This window comes from Poecilia latipinna, unplaced genomic scaffold (assembly GCF_001443285.1).
Source record: "Poecilia latipinna isolate Pla-1442-1.1 unplaced genomic scaffold, P_latipinna-1.0 Scaffold1835, whole genome shotgun sequence".
NCBI classification, from domain to species: Eukaryota; Metazoa; Chordata; class Actinopteri; order Cyprinodontiformes; family Poeciliidae; genus Poecilia; species Poecilia latipinna.
The window spans coordinates 106,608-124,904 of NW_015114451.1; the positions used below are offsets into that span (position 1 = coordinate 106,608).

The 18,297-nt window shown below is 36.3% G+C and overlaps 1 protein-coding gene across 15 annotated transcripts in view; it reads right to left on the reverse strand.

Annotated features, from left to right (window-relative positions):
• Window positions 1-14,816, reverse strand: part of sgip1a (SH3GL interacting endocytic adaptor 1a) — a 68,567-nt gene extending 53,751 nt beyond the window's left edge. For 9 of the 15 annotated variants that reach the window (XM_015014626.1, XM_015014625.1, XM_015014624.1 and 6 more), the window contains exons 1-2: window positions 14,589-14,689; window positions 3,648-3,755 (exon numbers count right to left, since the gene is read on the reverse strand). In XM_015014626.1, the coding sequence (XP_014870112.1) occupies window positions 3,648-3,690 (43 nt within the window). In that variant the 5' untranslated portion in view covers window positions 3,691-3,755; window positions 14,589-14,689. Of the gene's footprint in view, window positions 1-717; window positions 817-3,647; window positions 3,756-14,588; window positions 14,691-14,739 lie in introns of those variants that run through there. The other 6 variants (XM_015014634.1, XM_015014623.1, XM_015014632.1 and 3 more) reach the window with 4 other exon arrangements.
• Between the last annotated feature and the right edge of the window lie 3,481 nt (window positions 14,817-18,297).

An 18,297-nucleotide genomic window follows, 5' to 3' on the forward strand; every position in this document is an offset into this window, starting at 1 on the left:
TGGCTAACTGTGAGCCTCCAACAATCCCAGACGCTGCCTGTCAACTAGCTCGAAAGGAAGAGAGGAAGAAAAAGAGAGGAGAGAGGAGGGGTAGGGGCTAGGCTAGCTGTCCATTAAGCCATGGATGCTTCTACTGCTACTGCTGCTGCTGTGGCTCCAGCCTACATGCAGAAGAGGATGCTGAGCGGTGGGGAAAAAGCCAACTGAAGGAAAAAGAGGCAGGGAGGGGAGGCGGAGAACAGACTGGGAGGGAGGGAGGGAGGATTTTGTGTGTGCGTGTGTGCTTGTAACGAGGGGCGGCAGAGTTGAGGAGGGACACAGGCAGTATGCTGAGGTCACAGATGACCTCAGCCAATCTCTGCAGCTCTCTGCAAAGTCACATGGCTTACAGCTAGAATCTCCTGACACCACAGCTCAAAAGGGACGCTGCATTACCAACTCAGTTCCCCGACAAATAACTATCGGCATACACTGCGTACTCACACAAAGGCACAGAGGAGAACTGAAAAGCCAAGATGGTCGTACAATTAAACCCAACAATAAGCAAATGTGGTAAACAAACACACAAGCACCCCTCCTCACCATCCAACCTTATGTCAGTGCAGTGAGTCAAACCATGCAGAGAATGGCATTATTTAGTCACACACAGGATAACATGAAAGTGACTACCCATTTTGAGAACAGTCGTGCACTCATTACTGCGGAAAAAATATTTACCCTACACTGTCCTGTGTAGTGACTATTTCTGTAGTAGCAGATTGTGCCTGTCCTGCCCTGCATGGAATACCTCTGTGGTTTCACTCTGCCCTCTCTCTCCTCCTCCCCACTTCGATACACTCCCCGCCCCGCTCTGACAGTCTGCTTCACTCTGCAGCCTTTTTTACTGTCACCGTGCTCACCAAGCCGCACTGGGAGCAGGATCGATCTGTGTGACGTCAAGGCAACGCAGGCTACAGCTGCAACCAACAAGCACAAAGGACTGACAGCAGCCCAGCCCCCGGAAAGGGGTGTGTGCTCGTGTTTGTGTAAGTACTCATTAACTGCCTATGACAGGGTAAAATGAGGCACGTGAATGGGTACACACAGACATGCACAAAATGTAGTGGTGACAGCAGTGTTTGTAGTACGTTTACAATAATTTTTTATGACATCTACTTTTCATAAAAACCATTAGATATTTTGTTCTGAATGTGAGATTTTTCCTTTAAACATACTAGTAATAAATGTACTAGCTTTAAATTCAAACATTACAAGTAAATTACAAGAAGTAGCATAAAAGTTTATCAACATGAAAAAAAAAACACGTGAATAATAATGTTAGTTAAGGGAATTTAAATAAGTGGCAACATTTTTATCACTTCCTTTACATTTTCCAAAACATTTTCTGTTTTTTTCAGTTATGGTCTCTGTGTGAACAAAGATATATTTTGCAACACTGAAAACTTATGTTGTGTTTGCACAACTTGGCTGAATGCAAACCACTTATGTCGAGACAAAAAAACTAACTGGTTATTCTAGATTATAAAACTGTTTAGTTTGTTCTGCCACCACCGTGTGCATCTGTCTAAAATATAATTTAATTGACTTAATGTTGAAGCTAACACTGACTTTAATTTAATGATAATACATGTGACAGAACTAGAATTGAATTCTTAATTTTTCTTAATGTCTTTAGTTGTGGGTGAGGGGGGCGTATATTTAATGTGCGTTCTGGAGAATAAGTAGACTGGCACTATTTAGCTAATACTGTGCAACCATGGCTTTTACCATACCAGGATATGCATATCCTTTGCTGCAAAGGTTTACAAAAAAACAAGGCATCGCAAAGATAACAATGGCTTCTGCCAAAAGAAGCCATTGTTATGTCACCCATATATATGGGTGACATAAAGGTGAAAAGTGGGTAAAAGGGTTTTATAAAATGGGCAAACCAAGCCTCCAATTCAACATTTCACAGACCAACCAGAAACAGTAATAAAAAAGAGATATGTCCATGCACATCCTATAATAAATGCAACTCTTCAGAGCTAAGCTAATTTTAAGTGGTTTGCAGCAAAAAAAACAACAACAAAAAAACTCAACAAATCCTGCCATCTGCTGGTATTCTGTGGTAACATGCCACAGAATACCAGCATATAATAATATGGGGTTTTTTGGACATTACTATATTTTTTTACATTCTTTGTGCCCCTTTAAATATAACATGACTTTATTATACATATGTGATCCTTCGGTACAAAATTTACTAGTGCAAATGCTCCTCAGAGAAGAAGAAGCCAAATGTTCCTAACTATAATATGAATTTTTACTTGGCTAAAAATGTATATTATAGTTTGCAAATATACTCAGCGAGATAGTCCTTAGTTTTGGAGACATGTCCTATGGGTGTTTGCTAATTGCTGCTAGTATGGAGGAGCTGTGTGGGGAAGACACATGGGAGGGTAAGAGCCAGAAGCTCAGCTGGGGACTCAAACATGCATGAAAGAATCAATCAAACACTCCAGATGTGTTTTTGATGATGGAATAACATAATGACATAACATAGAGCTCAAAAAAGTTGACATTACATAGTCCTTCCCTTTAAAGATTTAACCACAAAAGTGGCTTAAGGGACAACAAATTCAATGTTTTAGGGTGACCATCAGAAACCCCTACTCTTAATCCAATGGAACAATACAAGATCTGCTAATCCTAACCAACTTCAAACAGGAAAAGTTTTGATTTAATGTCTAATAAGGAATAGAGAAAAAAAAGATTTTGTTACGTTTTATGCAGTGGATGTAAACATAAGTGATATTAGAAGAATATGGAGTTTTAATTGTTTTCATTGTTTAGAAACTTTTTTTTTCATTTTATTCTTTGTGTCAGATATTCTTATGAAAACATAAACATATAATTTCATTTAAAAAAAAAAAAGCTGGTTTGGATCAGCCATGGTATGACCATTATAGTACTTTTTTTGTCATTTAGTGGCCAATTTTTTCAGTACAAAATCGAGTGTATATTTTTCTTCTGGCACTAAGGCTATAAATAAAGTTGTTCAATAAAGACTCTTTCTGTTAATGCCATCTTGGTGTAGTCAGCATGTCTAGTGATGTGGGTCTTTCAACATAATTAATAAAGACTGCACAGGAAGAGGAAAACTGTAATTAAAGCACAAATTAATGTCTCTAATTTCCCCTACCAAAGAATGACATTTATACAACAGTATTCAACTGGAAAAATCTCGGCTGAATACATTGAAGGAAAGACAGACTTAATTTAAGAAATTACTCTCTTGAATTGATCTGAAAAATTCAGAATATTTTGAGTAGAAGGAATACAGTACATATGTTATCAATAAAGAACAATATGATGAATTGAAGAATGCTACATTATTGAGTAAAAGGCCAAATTTCAAACCAAACAATTTCAAGTCATTTCAAATCACACCATTTTCTTTTACACTACAAATCATGTTATATTTCCTCATGCACAAAAATATAAAATTTTTAGCTAAAAAGACAAAGCTAAAAGTCGGTCCCATTACAGGCCTCATATACTTAATGACCTGACAATATGAACTGCAGATTAACTTGAAGCCATATATTAGCAATCCATTTGCTTCATGCTAAGGAGACACAGCACTGCTGCTTAACTTACTGTACCTGCAACGATACGAAGCCAACCGGTAACCAGCTGATCAGCCATTTACTGCTTCCTCTGTAGATGCTCTGCTCTCTCCACGGGACAAGAACAGGCGAAGAACTATTTCACTGAAAATCATAAGAAGAAAAACAGGATAAGTATTGATAAAAGACAAAGACGAACCGAAGAAGACAAACCTGTATGCGGCAGCTCTCAGCAGCACCTGCATACAACAACTGATTGTCCACTGCGAAGGACTTTCACATAACCTGTGGAGAATAGCAATGTGGGACAGCAGGCTAGGAGTCCGAACTTGTCATCCACTGAAGGTCGTTCTTTTGATGCACCAACTATGAATAGCTTTGCTCCTTTTTTACAATACTGAGTATACTTGCTTGTTTCTTCTGTTTCATAGTTTACTTTACCTCCACTTATTTAAATAGAATAGAAGTAGAAGTGGGTTGGTCTTGGCAATGTTGTTGAACAGGTTATGGATTACTAAGTCTAGATATCTGGTATCAGTATTTAACGTAATCTTGGATACATTTACCAGACCACTTACAATCAGTCAATGTGAACAAACAAACCAATAAAAATTATTTTTTGAACTTTTGTAAAAATCTAAATAAGAATGCAGTTTTCAGAAAGGAATAAATTGGGACTCCTCCATGTTTATCATACAACATTACAAGGCATATCACATCAGGTCTCCATGATTACATCTTTACTCAGCATTTTGCAGAGGTTTGCCCTTTAAACCCAAGATATTTAGTTGAGTGTAGTCCTGGCATTTTATGTGAGAGTAAGCAATATGATGAGATAGAAAAAGTTAACTAGATAATCACACAAAACATACCAATGAAACCCACCACGCATTGGCTTAGAAATAAAAATGAAAATGTTTTGGGTAGAATTAAAGCCCAGATCATGATTTCACACAGATGCAGAGGGATACATGCAAGAATCCCCGTTAGCATCCTACCGGTGAAGGAAGGTAGCAAGTAATTTCTACGAATGTACGAGTAACTACAAGAATCGTCTCAATGAAGTTATTTCAACCGAATGGACTAAGAATTGCAGTTAAACGGCAGTGTGTTGTAACATTGTATTATATTTTCCTAAGTAAAGCAGAATTATTTTTGTCAAGTGCAATTAAATGTCTTTACAAAGAAACAAAACTTAGATTAGAAATCAGTGTACAAACAGTGGTTTGTAGAGAAATTAATACTTATAGGATGTCAAAAACTTTTTAAAATATATTAGCCCTGCATAATTAAAACAAACTAATGTTTCTGAGATGCACATTTGAGAATTAGTATTTACTAAAACTCTTAAGATCCAATTTGCAGACATTTGTACACAAAGTAAAATACAAAAATATGATGAACTATAACTGTCATATTAAAGTAAAGCATTCACAATTACTGGTTAAGTGTGAAGAAATGAGTTAAAATTCCTTTAACCGATTTAATCACAAGTGATTAGCGCTATCTGCTGACAATGTAAAAGAAGTGCTTTATTCAACCTCAAATACCCTAATTTGTATACTGTTAGGTAAATTGTATTATTATCAACTATTTGTTATATCTTCATTATGTTCTTAGTTTATGTATTCTTACTTATTTAGTTTAGTCATATGTTTTAAGGAATGTTTCTGTATTGTTAATCACTCTGCTTCCTTCCTCAGAGGAGGCCTCTCTGAAGAAGAGCAGTGACAGCAGCTCTTCTCAGAACGCCCTGCTTTAACCTCTTAGATAGTTATAAAACCATCGCCGTGAAGATGTACAACTTGTCCTGCTTGATCCTGGGTCAGGAACTGGATAAGCTAGTGCGAGATAGATTGTGTTGTTAGTTAGTGATAATCTGGCGCTGTGACTGTGTGATGAAGTGTCTTTCCCCCTCCCTTTAGAGTTACAGCGCTCTCTGTGATTAGGGATCCTAAAGAGAGGGGCAGGCAAATGTGCTTCAGAGCAGTAGGAGATTTGTAACTGAAAGCACATCTCTGTCTGTTCTCCTCGCGAGTATTAAGAATCTAACTTTCTCTTGTCTTTCCTGTATTATGTGCTGTGTTTAATAGGTGTCAACTCTGACATATACACTTTTACACACTTTAATCAAGGTTTAAATTAAAATATTGTAATGTGATCATTTAGTTACAGACCCTAATTACTTTTGTGTGATTTTAACAAATAGTCAAAGCCAGAAAAATTCAGTAAAAAAAGTAAAAGGATGAGGTGTCAGTGTACTGAAAGTGCCTGCAGTGTATACTACTCCAACTAAAAACTCTATCCAGTCCAGTTTCATTTCCAAATAGTTAAATTTCCAACAAATAACTGCAAAACTGAATAATTTGAACATTTCACAACTATTTTATGAACATGACCATTTAAAATGGGACTTTTAAGCAGGTTCTGTGAGCATAGTGTGAAAGAATAGTCCACAAACAATAATTAAGCTATTAGCTTGATGTCTGCAGTGACATTTCATATCATTGTCAGATTCAGGCAGAGTGCTTCGTGTGCCAACGTCCTTATCAAGGTAAAGCAGACCTCACTCTCTGGCATATAAACAAACACAATTCAGACAAAGAAGGAGATGAAAGTCATTACTTGAGGCAGACTGCATTTCTTCTTCCCAGATGGTAGAAACAGTGTTAGGGGAGAGTTTTTCAATACAGGAAATCTAAAGTTCTTCTGTATTCCTCCCCTTTCCCTTGTTCCCACCATCTTCTTTGCATCCATCATCTTTCACCTCCACCCACCAGTAAAACGCCCTTCACATCCATCCCTCCTGACCTACTTTCCCATCTCCTTTGCTCACGCTTTTTACCTGTAGGGTGCGCTGTTGCTCCAATCTGGCTATTCTTCAGAGACGCTGCTCTGAATCTATTTGAAGTAATTCTTTACCAGTAGCAAAACTTACAAGACAAATTAATATAAATAGGTAATCACCCCTGCTATCTGAAGACAGTTTAAACCAAAAAAGAAGCAAAAGAAAAAAAGCTGCATTTAGTAGAATACAACTTTTATTGCAGCAAGTGAGAAGAGAGTAGAGGCTCTTTAGGTCTCTGAGTTTATGATCATTCATCAAATGTGTTCTACTTAAATCCTCAACTTCCATAAAAAACAAAGCAGCTGCTTTTCTTATAATAGCAACACCTGGCACCAAACTGTTTTCTTGGTCAAACAAGGACAAAGAAAAGTAAGAACAATTGTGATTTTATTTATTAGATCTTATTAATAAAATGATGGCAAAATGGTCAAATTTGAGAAAATGTTGATTTTTTTTTCATTGTTTTAGTGGCAGACATCTTTTAATAGGGAAGACCAATAAATTGAACTTGACTAGCATGAAACAGTATGAGATCTTTCTCATGGTGTTTCACAATACTTACTGCTCTTGTTAGTTAGCGACTGCCGGTTGCCGACAGCAACGGCAGCAGGCTAACTGATAGAAACAGGTGGAGAAAGGGCACGATTGCATTAATTTGTTTTACAAAATCTGAGAAACCTCTTGACACTTTTTCTGGTATCTCATTTAAGAATCTTTCAACCATATGGATTGTATGAATGAAAATCTCAATTTAGAAAGTGTAACTTTTTCAAATGTTGGAATATCTTGAAGATGATTGTATTTGACCCAAGGTGAGCAACCTAGATGACACCAGCAATAATTCATTTTTTTTACACGTGAATTCCAACTGAAGTCAACTGCCAACAAAGACAAGCTTTGCTGATAAGATACCGCAAAACAAAAACGTCATCTCTATGCAGGGATTTCCCTGAGCTCATATTGCAGCTGTCAGCTGTCACGTCCCAAATCCCAAACCTTCTTGCCATTTCCTGGCCCGGAAAAAAAAAAAAAAAAAAAAAGTCTCCAAGCTTACAACCCACTCCGTCACTCCTCACAGCCAAAGTGCCCTGATGAAGGATGATGATTAGCATGCAGACATTAAATGTACACAAACACTCACTCACCGAAGCCTCAGCGGTGAGTGCACTCAAATCATAACATTGTGCTCAACGGCATGTAGATAAGGGGTGTGAATGGCAGGTTGCAGCGTTGTGTGCCTACGTGCGATCCAGCCACACACGACCTCTGTTTGTACCACCATGCAGACACATTTCTTCGCCATTATCCCACTTGCTGCCCTGTCTAGGAGTGCAGGAACAAACACCAGACCAACACACACACACACACACACATAAATATACACACCCCAGCAGCCATTAAGCCTTTTTGTGAAATTAGCCTCTGCTTCCTGATTGCTTGATGATGCAAAGGAGGTTCAGTGCAGATTCACTGGCAACTTAATCTTGTTTAGTCTGATCCAGCAACAGTAAATTAATTATGGCTTCACGTTTTTGATGAGAGATGCTAATGTTTTAAAAAAATGTTCATGCAAAAATTCTAAACCTTTTCAGAATAAAATGTTTAGTTTATAAGATTGGGGCAAGATTAAACCTTTTTTTTATTTTATTACAAAACCTTCTCTTATTACAGAAATAAAGTCATAATATTATGAGAATATAGTCATAACATTATAAATAGAAAGTTGTAAAACTACGAGAAAAAAAAAATTGTTTTGAGAAAAATGCTTTGAGTTAACAATATTTGATGAGACCAGTTTAGAAAATCTATGTAGTTCTTTCTTCAAAACTTTAATTGGTCAATTCTTTCAAAATCCTTCTACTGCTAAAATTCTATGTTGATTTGTTAAAAAAATTAAGTATTTACTTACCTGTAAAACCGATATTAAAGGTTAACTTCACAATATGTTCAACATTTCTCATTTTAACACTGCAGTAAGAGTGCTTTTAGTGTCGAAGTTCTCACAAAATTACTACTTAAAAGACACGTTGAAGACAATGGAAGATGAGAATGAGGTTAATTAAAATATTAGCCTGACTTTCAACATTGCTCCAACATTATTAGCACAAGTTAGGAGAGGAAAAAGAACCTTAAAAAAGTAACATTTTCAACTGAGGACCAGTTAACCCTGAACTGGGCAGCCTGAAATCACCAGGGGAAAAAAGGAAGTCTTGGACATCCAGGGTTCCAATAAAATAAATCAACTATGCCTATGGTCACCTCAGGACAAAACGAGAAGCAGGTTGAAAAGTCGACTGTAAAGCTGGATTATAGATTTCCCATAGTATCCATTTTCTTTTTCACCAGTTTGAAAGGAAATGCCGCTTAACTCCGACTATTCCCTGACCTGGATCGCCATCCAGAGTCAGGGTCATGTTACACCCTGTGAAATCCCTGTTCTTTCCTATGGACTTGGATCATGGGATGGAAAAGATGAGCTCATCCCTCTGATACTACGCCGGCCTGTTCTGTGGTCTCACTAATGGTCTCCAGGATGTCAACACCGGTCCAATATGTCCCTCTTACTCACACCAATTACCATTTCCACACAGGACCAAGGCCTAAATAAACACACACCAGACTTGCTTTACAATCAGCTTGTACTTATAAACAGAGGGGAGGTTGAAATTAGGTTGCTCCCGTGAGTATTGGACTTTGCCTGGACAAGCAGACTAAGGTGACATAATGGAGTCAGATTATCCCTCCACAGAGAGTTTCAAACAAGTATTGTAAGTACAAGAGTTAAACACTAACTGGTATCTTTATATGCAAGACAAGCAGAAAATAAAAATCATTGAAATTGTGATTTTGAGGGTGTTTGGTTGGTGGTAATTCCCAAGAAGAGGACGATAAGCAACACCTCTGCCTAATTGGCATTAGAACAGAAAACGCTCAAAGACGGGAAACAAAACCAGTCCAATACGAAATTTTGAGATAAAAAGAGAGAAAAAAAAAAAAAACCTTTCCTGTGCCTGATTTCTGGCTCTCTCCTGCTCGTTCTGGACACCCACGAGAACGCTCCTAATGTAGGTTATGTGTGCAAGTAGAAACTGTGACGCATTAATAAAAGTCCACACAGGCCTCCCAATGACGCATTTAACAAGACCTATAATTCATAAGGCTTCTTAAAATAGGTAGATCATTTGAAAACTCTTGGGTTTGACAGTCCGTCAGATCAGACAGAGAAGAATGATCCCAACCCTTGACCTGAAAACAGGTCATCAGAATGGCTCGTCAGGATGCCGGAAGAATACACTGAAAAATGGCAAATGATCAGAGTGGCTTTCCTCTACTCCCACTTCCACAAACATCCTGAGTCACCTACCAAACAAAACTCCATTACTTTAGAGGAATCTCCTTCTGCATTCTAAAAAATACACAAACGAGTGGGAAGAAATGCAGAGGCAATTGTGTGAAGATCCCGTCTTTAAAAGCAGTGTTTTATTAAAAAAATAAGTAAGTGCGGAGTCTGGTGCTAAAAGCTGCTTAAATAAGACAATCAGAAGGATTTAAGAAAGAAAGAACACCAACAAAATGTTACTTTCTTACAATCAGTCCAAAAAGTAAAACTAAATTCAGACTAATTACACAAAGAGCGAGATATGTCAAGTTTTCATTTCTTTTCATTTTGATGATTATTGCATAGTAGTAATAAAAACTAGTTTCCTGGGAAATTTTATTGTAGAAATGTTGCCTGAATTTTGGCTGTCATTAGCTGTTAGCTAATGTTACATTTACTCAAATTAACAGTGACATTTACAAAGGAGAGGTACATGTGACAAACTTTGCAATGGATGAGCTGATTGCTTTGGCCAGTGAGGCTGTTTAAAAACATCTTATTTGGACTCCCGTAGCACTGCAGCACTAACCAGTTCTAGGTCAGAATGCACAAATCAAATCTCCGGAAATTAATCTGCACATAGGGAGGGCATCTCTATGGACAAACCTATATATGAAGAAGTTTAGATAAATATGGATGTAACGGCTACTCACAGAAAGCCTCAGCTCACCCACACTCATACAGCTCACATAAATCCCTCACCACCATCACTTCCGGTGAGTTCTTAAGTCTTAAAAGGAACACTATTCATGTTGCACACACACACACACACACACACACACACACACACAGACTCAGACACTAGATAATTCGTTAAATCCATTTCCCCCACAGTTCACAATATTCATTTCAAAAATATCTCACTCACATAGGACTGAGGATTATTTTTAGCAAGCTCATGTTTCACAGCCAACTAAATTTGGATCCGGCACAACACAGAGCAGTGAGAATTTTTAGAACAAGGACCTAAAAATAGCTCTAAATCACTGACGCTGTGGGAATCCTCCATGTGTTTATACCAGAGTGTAAGAATTCTCTATGAAATACCAGTGAAAAAGGCAGCATGAACAACACTTTATCTTCAGCAGCAACAACACCTTCTGCATTTAACCACACAAGTCAGAAAATACATTGTAACTTCAAGAATCCCACACAATTAAATACATAAAGGTGTTTCTGGACATTTGTGGGGTAAAAATATATTGCTACTTATAATATCACACCTGCATCATATTGGACAGACATGAAATTGGAATATTAGAAATAGAGCCTTGCGTCCCTTTAGACTGTGATTAATCTACTCATTCTTCATGTTCATGCATCACCACCGCAGCTCCAACAGACTAGTGGCAGCAGGAATTAGCAAACACCTGGTGGAACTCTGCGTCTGCTGAGCTAAACTACAAAGCTCTTCAAAATGATTATAAACAGCTTTATGGAGAAGCTCTGTTGTGATTATGTGCTGAATGGGGAGCGTCAGCTGGGGTTCAAGCTTCTTAAAGAGACAGAGGCAATTTCAAGGCGTCAGATACAGCTATGACACAAAGTCAAATATCTTTTAAGTTATTTTTGACAGCACTCTCGTGCTAAAAAAGCAGTTATGTGGTTTTATAAAATATAAAATGGCACCATCTGCCTGGAAGCTTGTCAGGTCCCAAGCTTGTCAGGCTAGAACCACCACCTGGATAAGTTCTTAAACTCTTGGAGTAACGTTGGTAGGTTGGCCAGTCATTGGAATGTTCATCGCAAATATCCTTTCTTTTGATGGTTATGACATTTAATGTGTTTCTCTGATGTTCCCAAATTTTTACAGTTAGCTAATTCCGATCAGATTGATGTTTCACATCTGTTTGGCCGCACATTTCTGTAGACATTCAGATTTTCTCCTGACTTAGTTTAAACAAATGCTCTCAAATTCGACCAGTTAGATTTCTGAGAACTCTGGAGGTCAAGTTAAAAAAACATCAGATTAATCATCTCAGTTTTTTGAGTCATTCCTTCACATATTTTTTTAAACTGAGTAATTGCTGCCCAACAAGCGTGACAGGACTGCAAACATGGCTTTCTTGGACAAGATACTAATTGCCCGAGAAAAAGCCACATAAATTTAACTTTACATATTTCTCCAAAAATAAAGCCGTTTTTAACTCATCCTAACTCCCAATAGTCATATAGTTATGGGTGGGGAGCGGATTTGCCCAGTCATGGCCATATGTCCAATACCCAGAACCTCGACCCTGAAAAAATTACTTTAGGGGGTTTTCTCAGCTCCAAACAGGAAACAGATCAGAATCGTTCCCAGGCTGAATTCCCAAGTAAAGTAAACCCAAAACTGAAACCTCATTCTTATTTCATCACGTAATTCCTTTAAAACTTCGGTGTTTTCTTTTTCCAAAAGGAAGTTCATTACAAGATGATGGACAACTTCTTCTTGAACTCACTCTTTTTCTCCACTCTAATGTTCAAAAGATTTTCTCAAATGATTTGTACATCCAATATCTACAGTGATGTTGGAATGATGTCTTTCACATTTCTTCAATTTCTTAAATTAAAAGAGAGTCTCTTCTTTTCTAACAAATATTTATGCATGCTTGGGCCTAAGGTGTACCTCCATGTGAGCGATCACATGTACCAGCACCTGTTCTGTTCAAGTTACAAAACAAAAAACTCAGAGTTTTCCACATTCATTGAATCCAACTAAAATTATTCTGATAAGGTACAGCCTGTTCTCTAGTAGTTTGATTCAATTCTCTCCAGACTTACAAAGCCTAAATTATTCATCAGACTGTTAATGGACAAACAAATGATTAATACTATCCAGCTGAAGAGAGTTTTACTGTGCATGGAAATAAACCTGAAGAAACGGACTAATGTGTATACACTGTCGGTAAAGCATAAAAACTCGTGCAAAGCAGGAACACAACATGTGCCTGACTGGAAACATTTCAAATTAAACTTAAGAGATAATTTTAAGAATTATCTTTTTACTAGATAATATAAAACAGAAGCATATAAGACATCTGCTTAGCTGTCAAAAATTCTAAACAATTTTTTCTATGACACCCACAACACAAATGATTCTATTTAAACAACGAATAAAAGTGAGTTTTCCTCAAGTATCATTTTGGAAACATACATATATATAAGCCGCACCGGGCTATAAACCGCTGGTATCTCCGCCGCTCTCGGTTTTCCAACTTAATAAATCTCCTATTAAGGACGCAGCCCTCCATCTCCAATGGCGAATCATAGATTCGTTCACACCGAGTTTACGTGCAGCGGCTATCATCTGTACTACCAGATCGATAGCCTTCAACTTAAAAGTTGCATCATATGAACTTCTTGGTGTGGTTTCCGTGAGGAGGAGTATGAGTTTGTTGAAAACATTTCTCCGTCGTGCATGCTGCTAGCATGTACTTGTTCTAAATGAAAATTATCACTTTCTTCTTTAATTTCCTATTTTGACTTCCAATGATTCACTTCCTGCTAAAGAGCCCCCTGGTGGTTGAAGAAAAATATACAGAAAAGCCGCACCAGGTTATAAGTCACATGGTTCAACGCATAGGAAAAAAGTAGCGTCTTATAGTCCGAAAACTGCGGTATATAGTGCATTTTCTGTAACAAAGCAATACAAAGTGCTTTGCATGAATTAAAAGGAAATACATATACTTTAACTTTAACTGTAAAATACTTTACAGTTAATTGGAAATAAAGGATAGTAGTGTGCATGAAAGATTTGATGAGGATTCTTTACAAGGGACCAACTTTTTTCCAATCTCATTGATCTGCACACATGAAAGACATTAACTTTTGTTACCAGGAAAAATAATTCCCTCTTTCCCAATTTGTTGCTGGGAAAAAGGATATTTTACCCACGGTTTCATCATTTATGAGAATCTTACTCGAACCTTAAAATACACAGTCCACCCTGGTGTGGGAAGTGCACAGTTTACAGTAATAGCAAGCAAAATGCCGGAATTACTTTTAGTTTCAACTTCCACAGCTACTGTCTGTTTGTTTGCATTTCCTTTTAATTCCTGTACAGCACTTTGTATTACTTTGTTGCTGAAAATGTGCTATATAAATACAATTACCTTTACTCACACATTTGCTTTAATGTACAGTTGTACTTTTGAAAGTTTCAGTCACTTTGTCCTAAAATAAAGAATTTCAGTAAACTACTTGTCAATAACATTTTTCTAGATTAAACGTGTTAGATTTTTTTTATATAATTAACCAAGTCCCTTAGTTTCAAGATATTCTGCTGATTAAGCAAGCTATCAGTATGTTAACATGTACTTCATAAAATATTCTCATAGTTTTCTTTAACTTTTCGCCTTGTACAATCTTTTATAAACTTCATTATTCTAAGCCAAATTTAAAGTTGCTAACTGAACAAAAAAAACACTTCCTGTCTCTTCCCTAGCAACTTATTATACTAGAACAGTTGGATTATTGCAGAAACAAAGGAAATTGCACAACTGAAGCATTAATCATGGTCCAGTTGATGATCGACCTTCTATTTGGAACCCATAGGCATGTTGCCATGGTGACACAGCTTCTACACGATTTTGGAATTTTCCAAAACTTTGTACATTTTCAACAAAACAAAACTTTTTTCATACACTCACTTGAGCTTAGTTAGCATTGCCCCTTGTAAACTAAGCCGGACATAATCTACAACTTTCCATTGTGAAAAGGTATTGCGTATCAAATGCAAGCTAAGGTGTACACTAATACATTAGCTTACCTTTTACTCGTAAACGTGTTTAGCTTCTGTCAATTGGCAGTATGCTAACGCCTCAACAATGTTTACATTTAAACCATTGTAGATTGCTAAAAACTGCCATGCTTTTAGTTCATTTGTACTTATATGTTTGGGAAACATTTCTGGACTCTACCTATTTTCCAGGCGTTTGTAAATCAATCATTTCTCCCCGGAAGTACGTCCTACTCCTGCCGGTGTTCTGAGTTGATCTAGGAAGAATCATCGTGTCTGTTTTCACGGTGAAAACAAAAAAATGAAAGAAAAATATGTATTTCGGAGTTTAATTTCATATAAATGTATCTATATGTATATTTTAAAATAATATTTATTCCTAATTTACCAATATCTGAAAGATTGTATGTGCACAATTTTTATTTTTATAATTTCTATTTAAAAAAAATAAAGAAAGAACTTAAACTGATGGTTTAACTTCTTTTTTTTTTACATTTAAATTACTTTTTTTTTTTTTTAAATAATACTTTTTGCCCACCCTTTAAAAGCGATGTATTACATATTTTCTAGGCACATGGTTCCATTTTATAGCAAAATCAAGATACTTTTAGTTATACAAAATACTGTATACAGTATATCAAATATGATAAAGAAATGTGTCTTTGTAATTTCCCCCCTTAAAACCAGGCCTCTGTTTTTTTGTTTTGTTTTGTTTTGTTTTGTTTTGTTTTTCTTGCACTCTTGCACTTTCCGAAAGAGGAAGAGTTGCTGTATGAAAGTCTTTTTCTGAATGATCTGTTTGTCATTGCGGAGATCTTGATCACTGACCTTAACCAAGGCAAGGCTGGTCTGGAGTGCTTCACTGGAGTCCCAAAACCTTAGAAACCTTTTGCTTTATAACTTTCCTTATTGATAGTTATCAATATTTTTTTTTCTATTAAACATGAACATTCTTAAAAATTTTTGGTAAAAGCAATATGAAATAGATTTTTTTTATATAGAAGTAAATGAAATGACATGCTTGAGTTGATTTTAGATAGATGTAAATATAACAGTAAAATCAAATATTTTACTGTCACAAGTATAAAATATCATTTGGAGAAACCATTGCCATCAGAAAAGGAAGAAACAATACTCTAATTTAAACATATTAAATTTAATGCATTAAACAGCCTGGGGAGTTACCTGCATGTTTCTGTTTATTATGAAATAAAATTAATAAATGGGTTTTGAAAAAAAATACATTTAGCCAGCTGAGCTGATTCATACTTCTGGCTATACAGCAACTCGCCTGTCTGGTCTCACTGACTCTCACTATAATTAATCAAAGCCAGTCCTGAAAAGTAATTTCCTCTGGCAAATCACTATATTTTGAAAACCCACCCAATAAGGTTACATAATAAGTTTTTTTCTTGCTCACCCACGTTTGGATTTTAGAAAACACAGCCTGACACCAGGTTGGCTTTAGCGTGCAATCTGATTCACATGTTGATTCTCTGGTTTTACAGCTTTGTTGAAAAGGTGCTGAGGTGCTGCAATGAATGGTGAATTGGAAACTGAAAGTTCTGGCTCTCATGCTCACAGCAAACCAGGGTTTGTCTGCATGTAAACAGGGTAAGAGGTGGTAATATGGCAACTTTTGATCTCTTTGTCTTGAATAAATCTTACTCTTCAGGTGGGGCTTATATTCTACTAATAAACATTCATATTTAAATGAAATGTATGCATACTACTAGAATAAGGCAGGAACAAGTTTGGTCATTTAGGCATTTTCATTAATTAATTTATATATAAGCTATTTGGTGGTGGGGGGAGACTCAGACAAAAACGTTCAGTCAGTTGCACCCTAAATTATCTGGACTGATACTTTCCTGTATTTTTCACTCCGTCAGTACTTAATAAAATATGGCTGCTCAATGTAGCTGAATAGTGTTAGCCATGTTTTTTTTTTTTTTTTTTTAGAATTTGGACTGCATTTATTCATCTCCAGAATGATATTCATTTTGGTTGTGTTTGTTATTTGTGGGTCTGCAGGGGAACAGAAGGTGGAGCTCATCCAAGACAATATTTGTGCAAAAAAAAAAAAAAACACTGGTTGCCAGCACTGATTAAAACAGTTAGAAAAAAGTTAATCATGAAGATAATTTCTATGCCAATAAGATGTCATTATAATACCTACAAAAGTGTGGAAAATGTATTAGTTAATAAGTATGAATTAGCCATAATGTGTTTAATTAGCAATAATGTGTTTAATTAGCCATAATGTGGTAGCATTATTTTAAGACATCTTGTTAAATTGTTAAGATATTGCTACCAGACTACACCAGTGGCCAAATTCAAATTAAAGTGCATTTAGAATTTGTAGTAATGAATTCAAACTCATTGGTCAAAATCATCTGGTTTTACTTTCTGTCTTATGTTGTCAACACGTGCAGATAAGAACGCACGTTGTCCCTTGTCAGGCAATCTTTACTAGTACGTGCTGTTTGAGACATTACCAGCATGCCACTGTTTTGATGTTATCCCACAGAGAAATACTGACAACGTTTCTTGGTATTCAAGGCACGGTTGCTGTGGCAACTCGATCGACAGAGCATATTTATTCATGTCTGTGATACAATGTGAGAGGAAAAGCCCTGTTTTCCTGTTAGTGTCATCCTCACTCTGCACTTGTATACATCTTCAGACTTTCGAACACATTTAATTGATACATGCAGAGGGAACATTGCCCATCAAAGGGGCCTGAATAATCCCATTAAGAACAGATTTGTACTCTTACACAAGTAAATAGGTGGACATTTATGGAGTCAATTTAAGATCTTGACAAGAATTTTATTTGATCATTACCATCATCTTGATGGTAATGATCTCAAGATTTTCGGCCTTTGATGAACTTAAAGCTCAACCATTATCAGCTGTATTTAGTTTTTAGATATGTACCCTTAATCTTGGTGTGACTGTGCTCTTGTGGTCAAATATATACACAAAAAATATATTCTACTAACTTTCTCTTAGATATTTCACTATGGTATAAGCTATGTCTTATATTTGTTGCTCTATTTTTCTATACCTATTCCAAACCGGTTGTATAATCCTTCCAATTTGTTTAAACTCATTTCTTCCCCAGCAGGGGGCAGTGGAAACAAGATGTGGCTATTGTTAAACTGGGAAGTTATTTACAAGTATTGATTATGAACTGGGAAGTTTATTGTTTAATTTTCTTCTTATTTATTTTTCTAAAGTGTACTTACTTATTAACTGCTAAATGCTTTACTCTTATTTACTACTATCAATGTCTGTCAGCTGTAGTACCACAATATTAAGATGTATTTTCTGGCTCTTGATTTAGAAAATATAGGAAGCCGAGAGGAAGGAAAACATGCTGTATCTGTTTTTAATCACTAGTCCCATATAATTATAATTCTGTAATTCTATTCTAAGTTTCCAAAGAAAATTTGATTTTGAGCATTAAATGTCACAATGTTTAATCATTCTCCACCAGAAAACAAGCGAAGCATAAAGTGCTCTCTATGTTTATACATTGCTTTGGAATAAAAGTGTATCAAATGACAATAGATTAATCTGTTCTAAATTTAGACATGTTTTAGTGGGACTATATAGTTTATGGTAGATAGAAGAAGCATTTACAATTCCAGACTGTTTGCATAAAAACATTTTTGACAATTTTAATCACTGTAGGACTGATCCCCAATTTAAACACATTTTCTGTTTTTGGTGT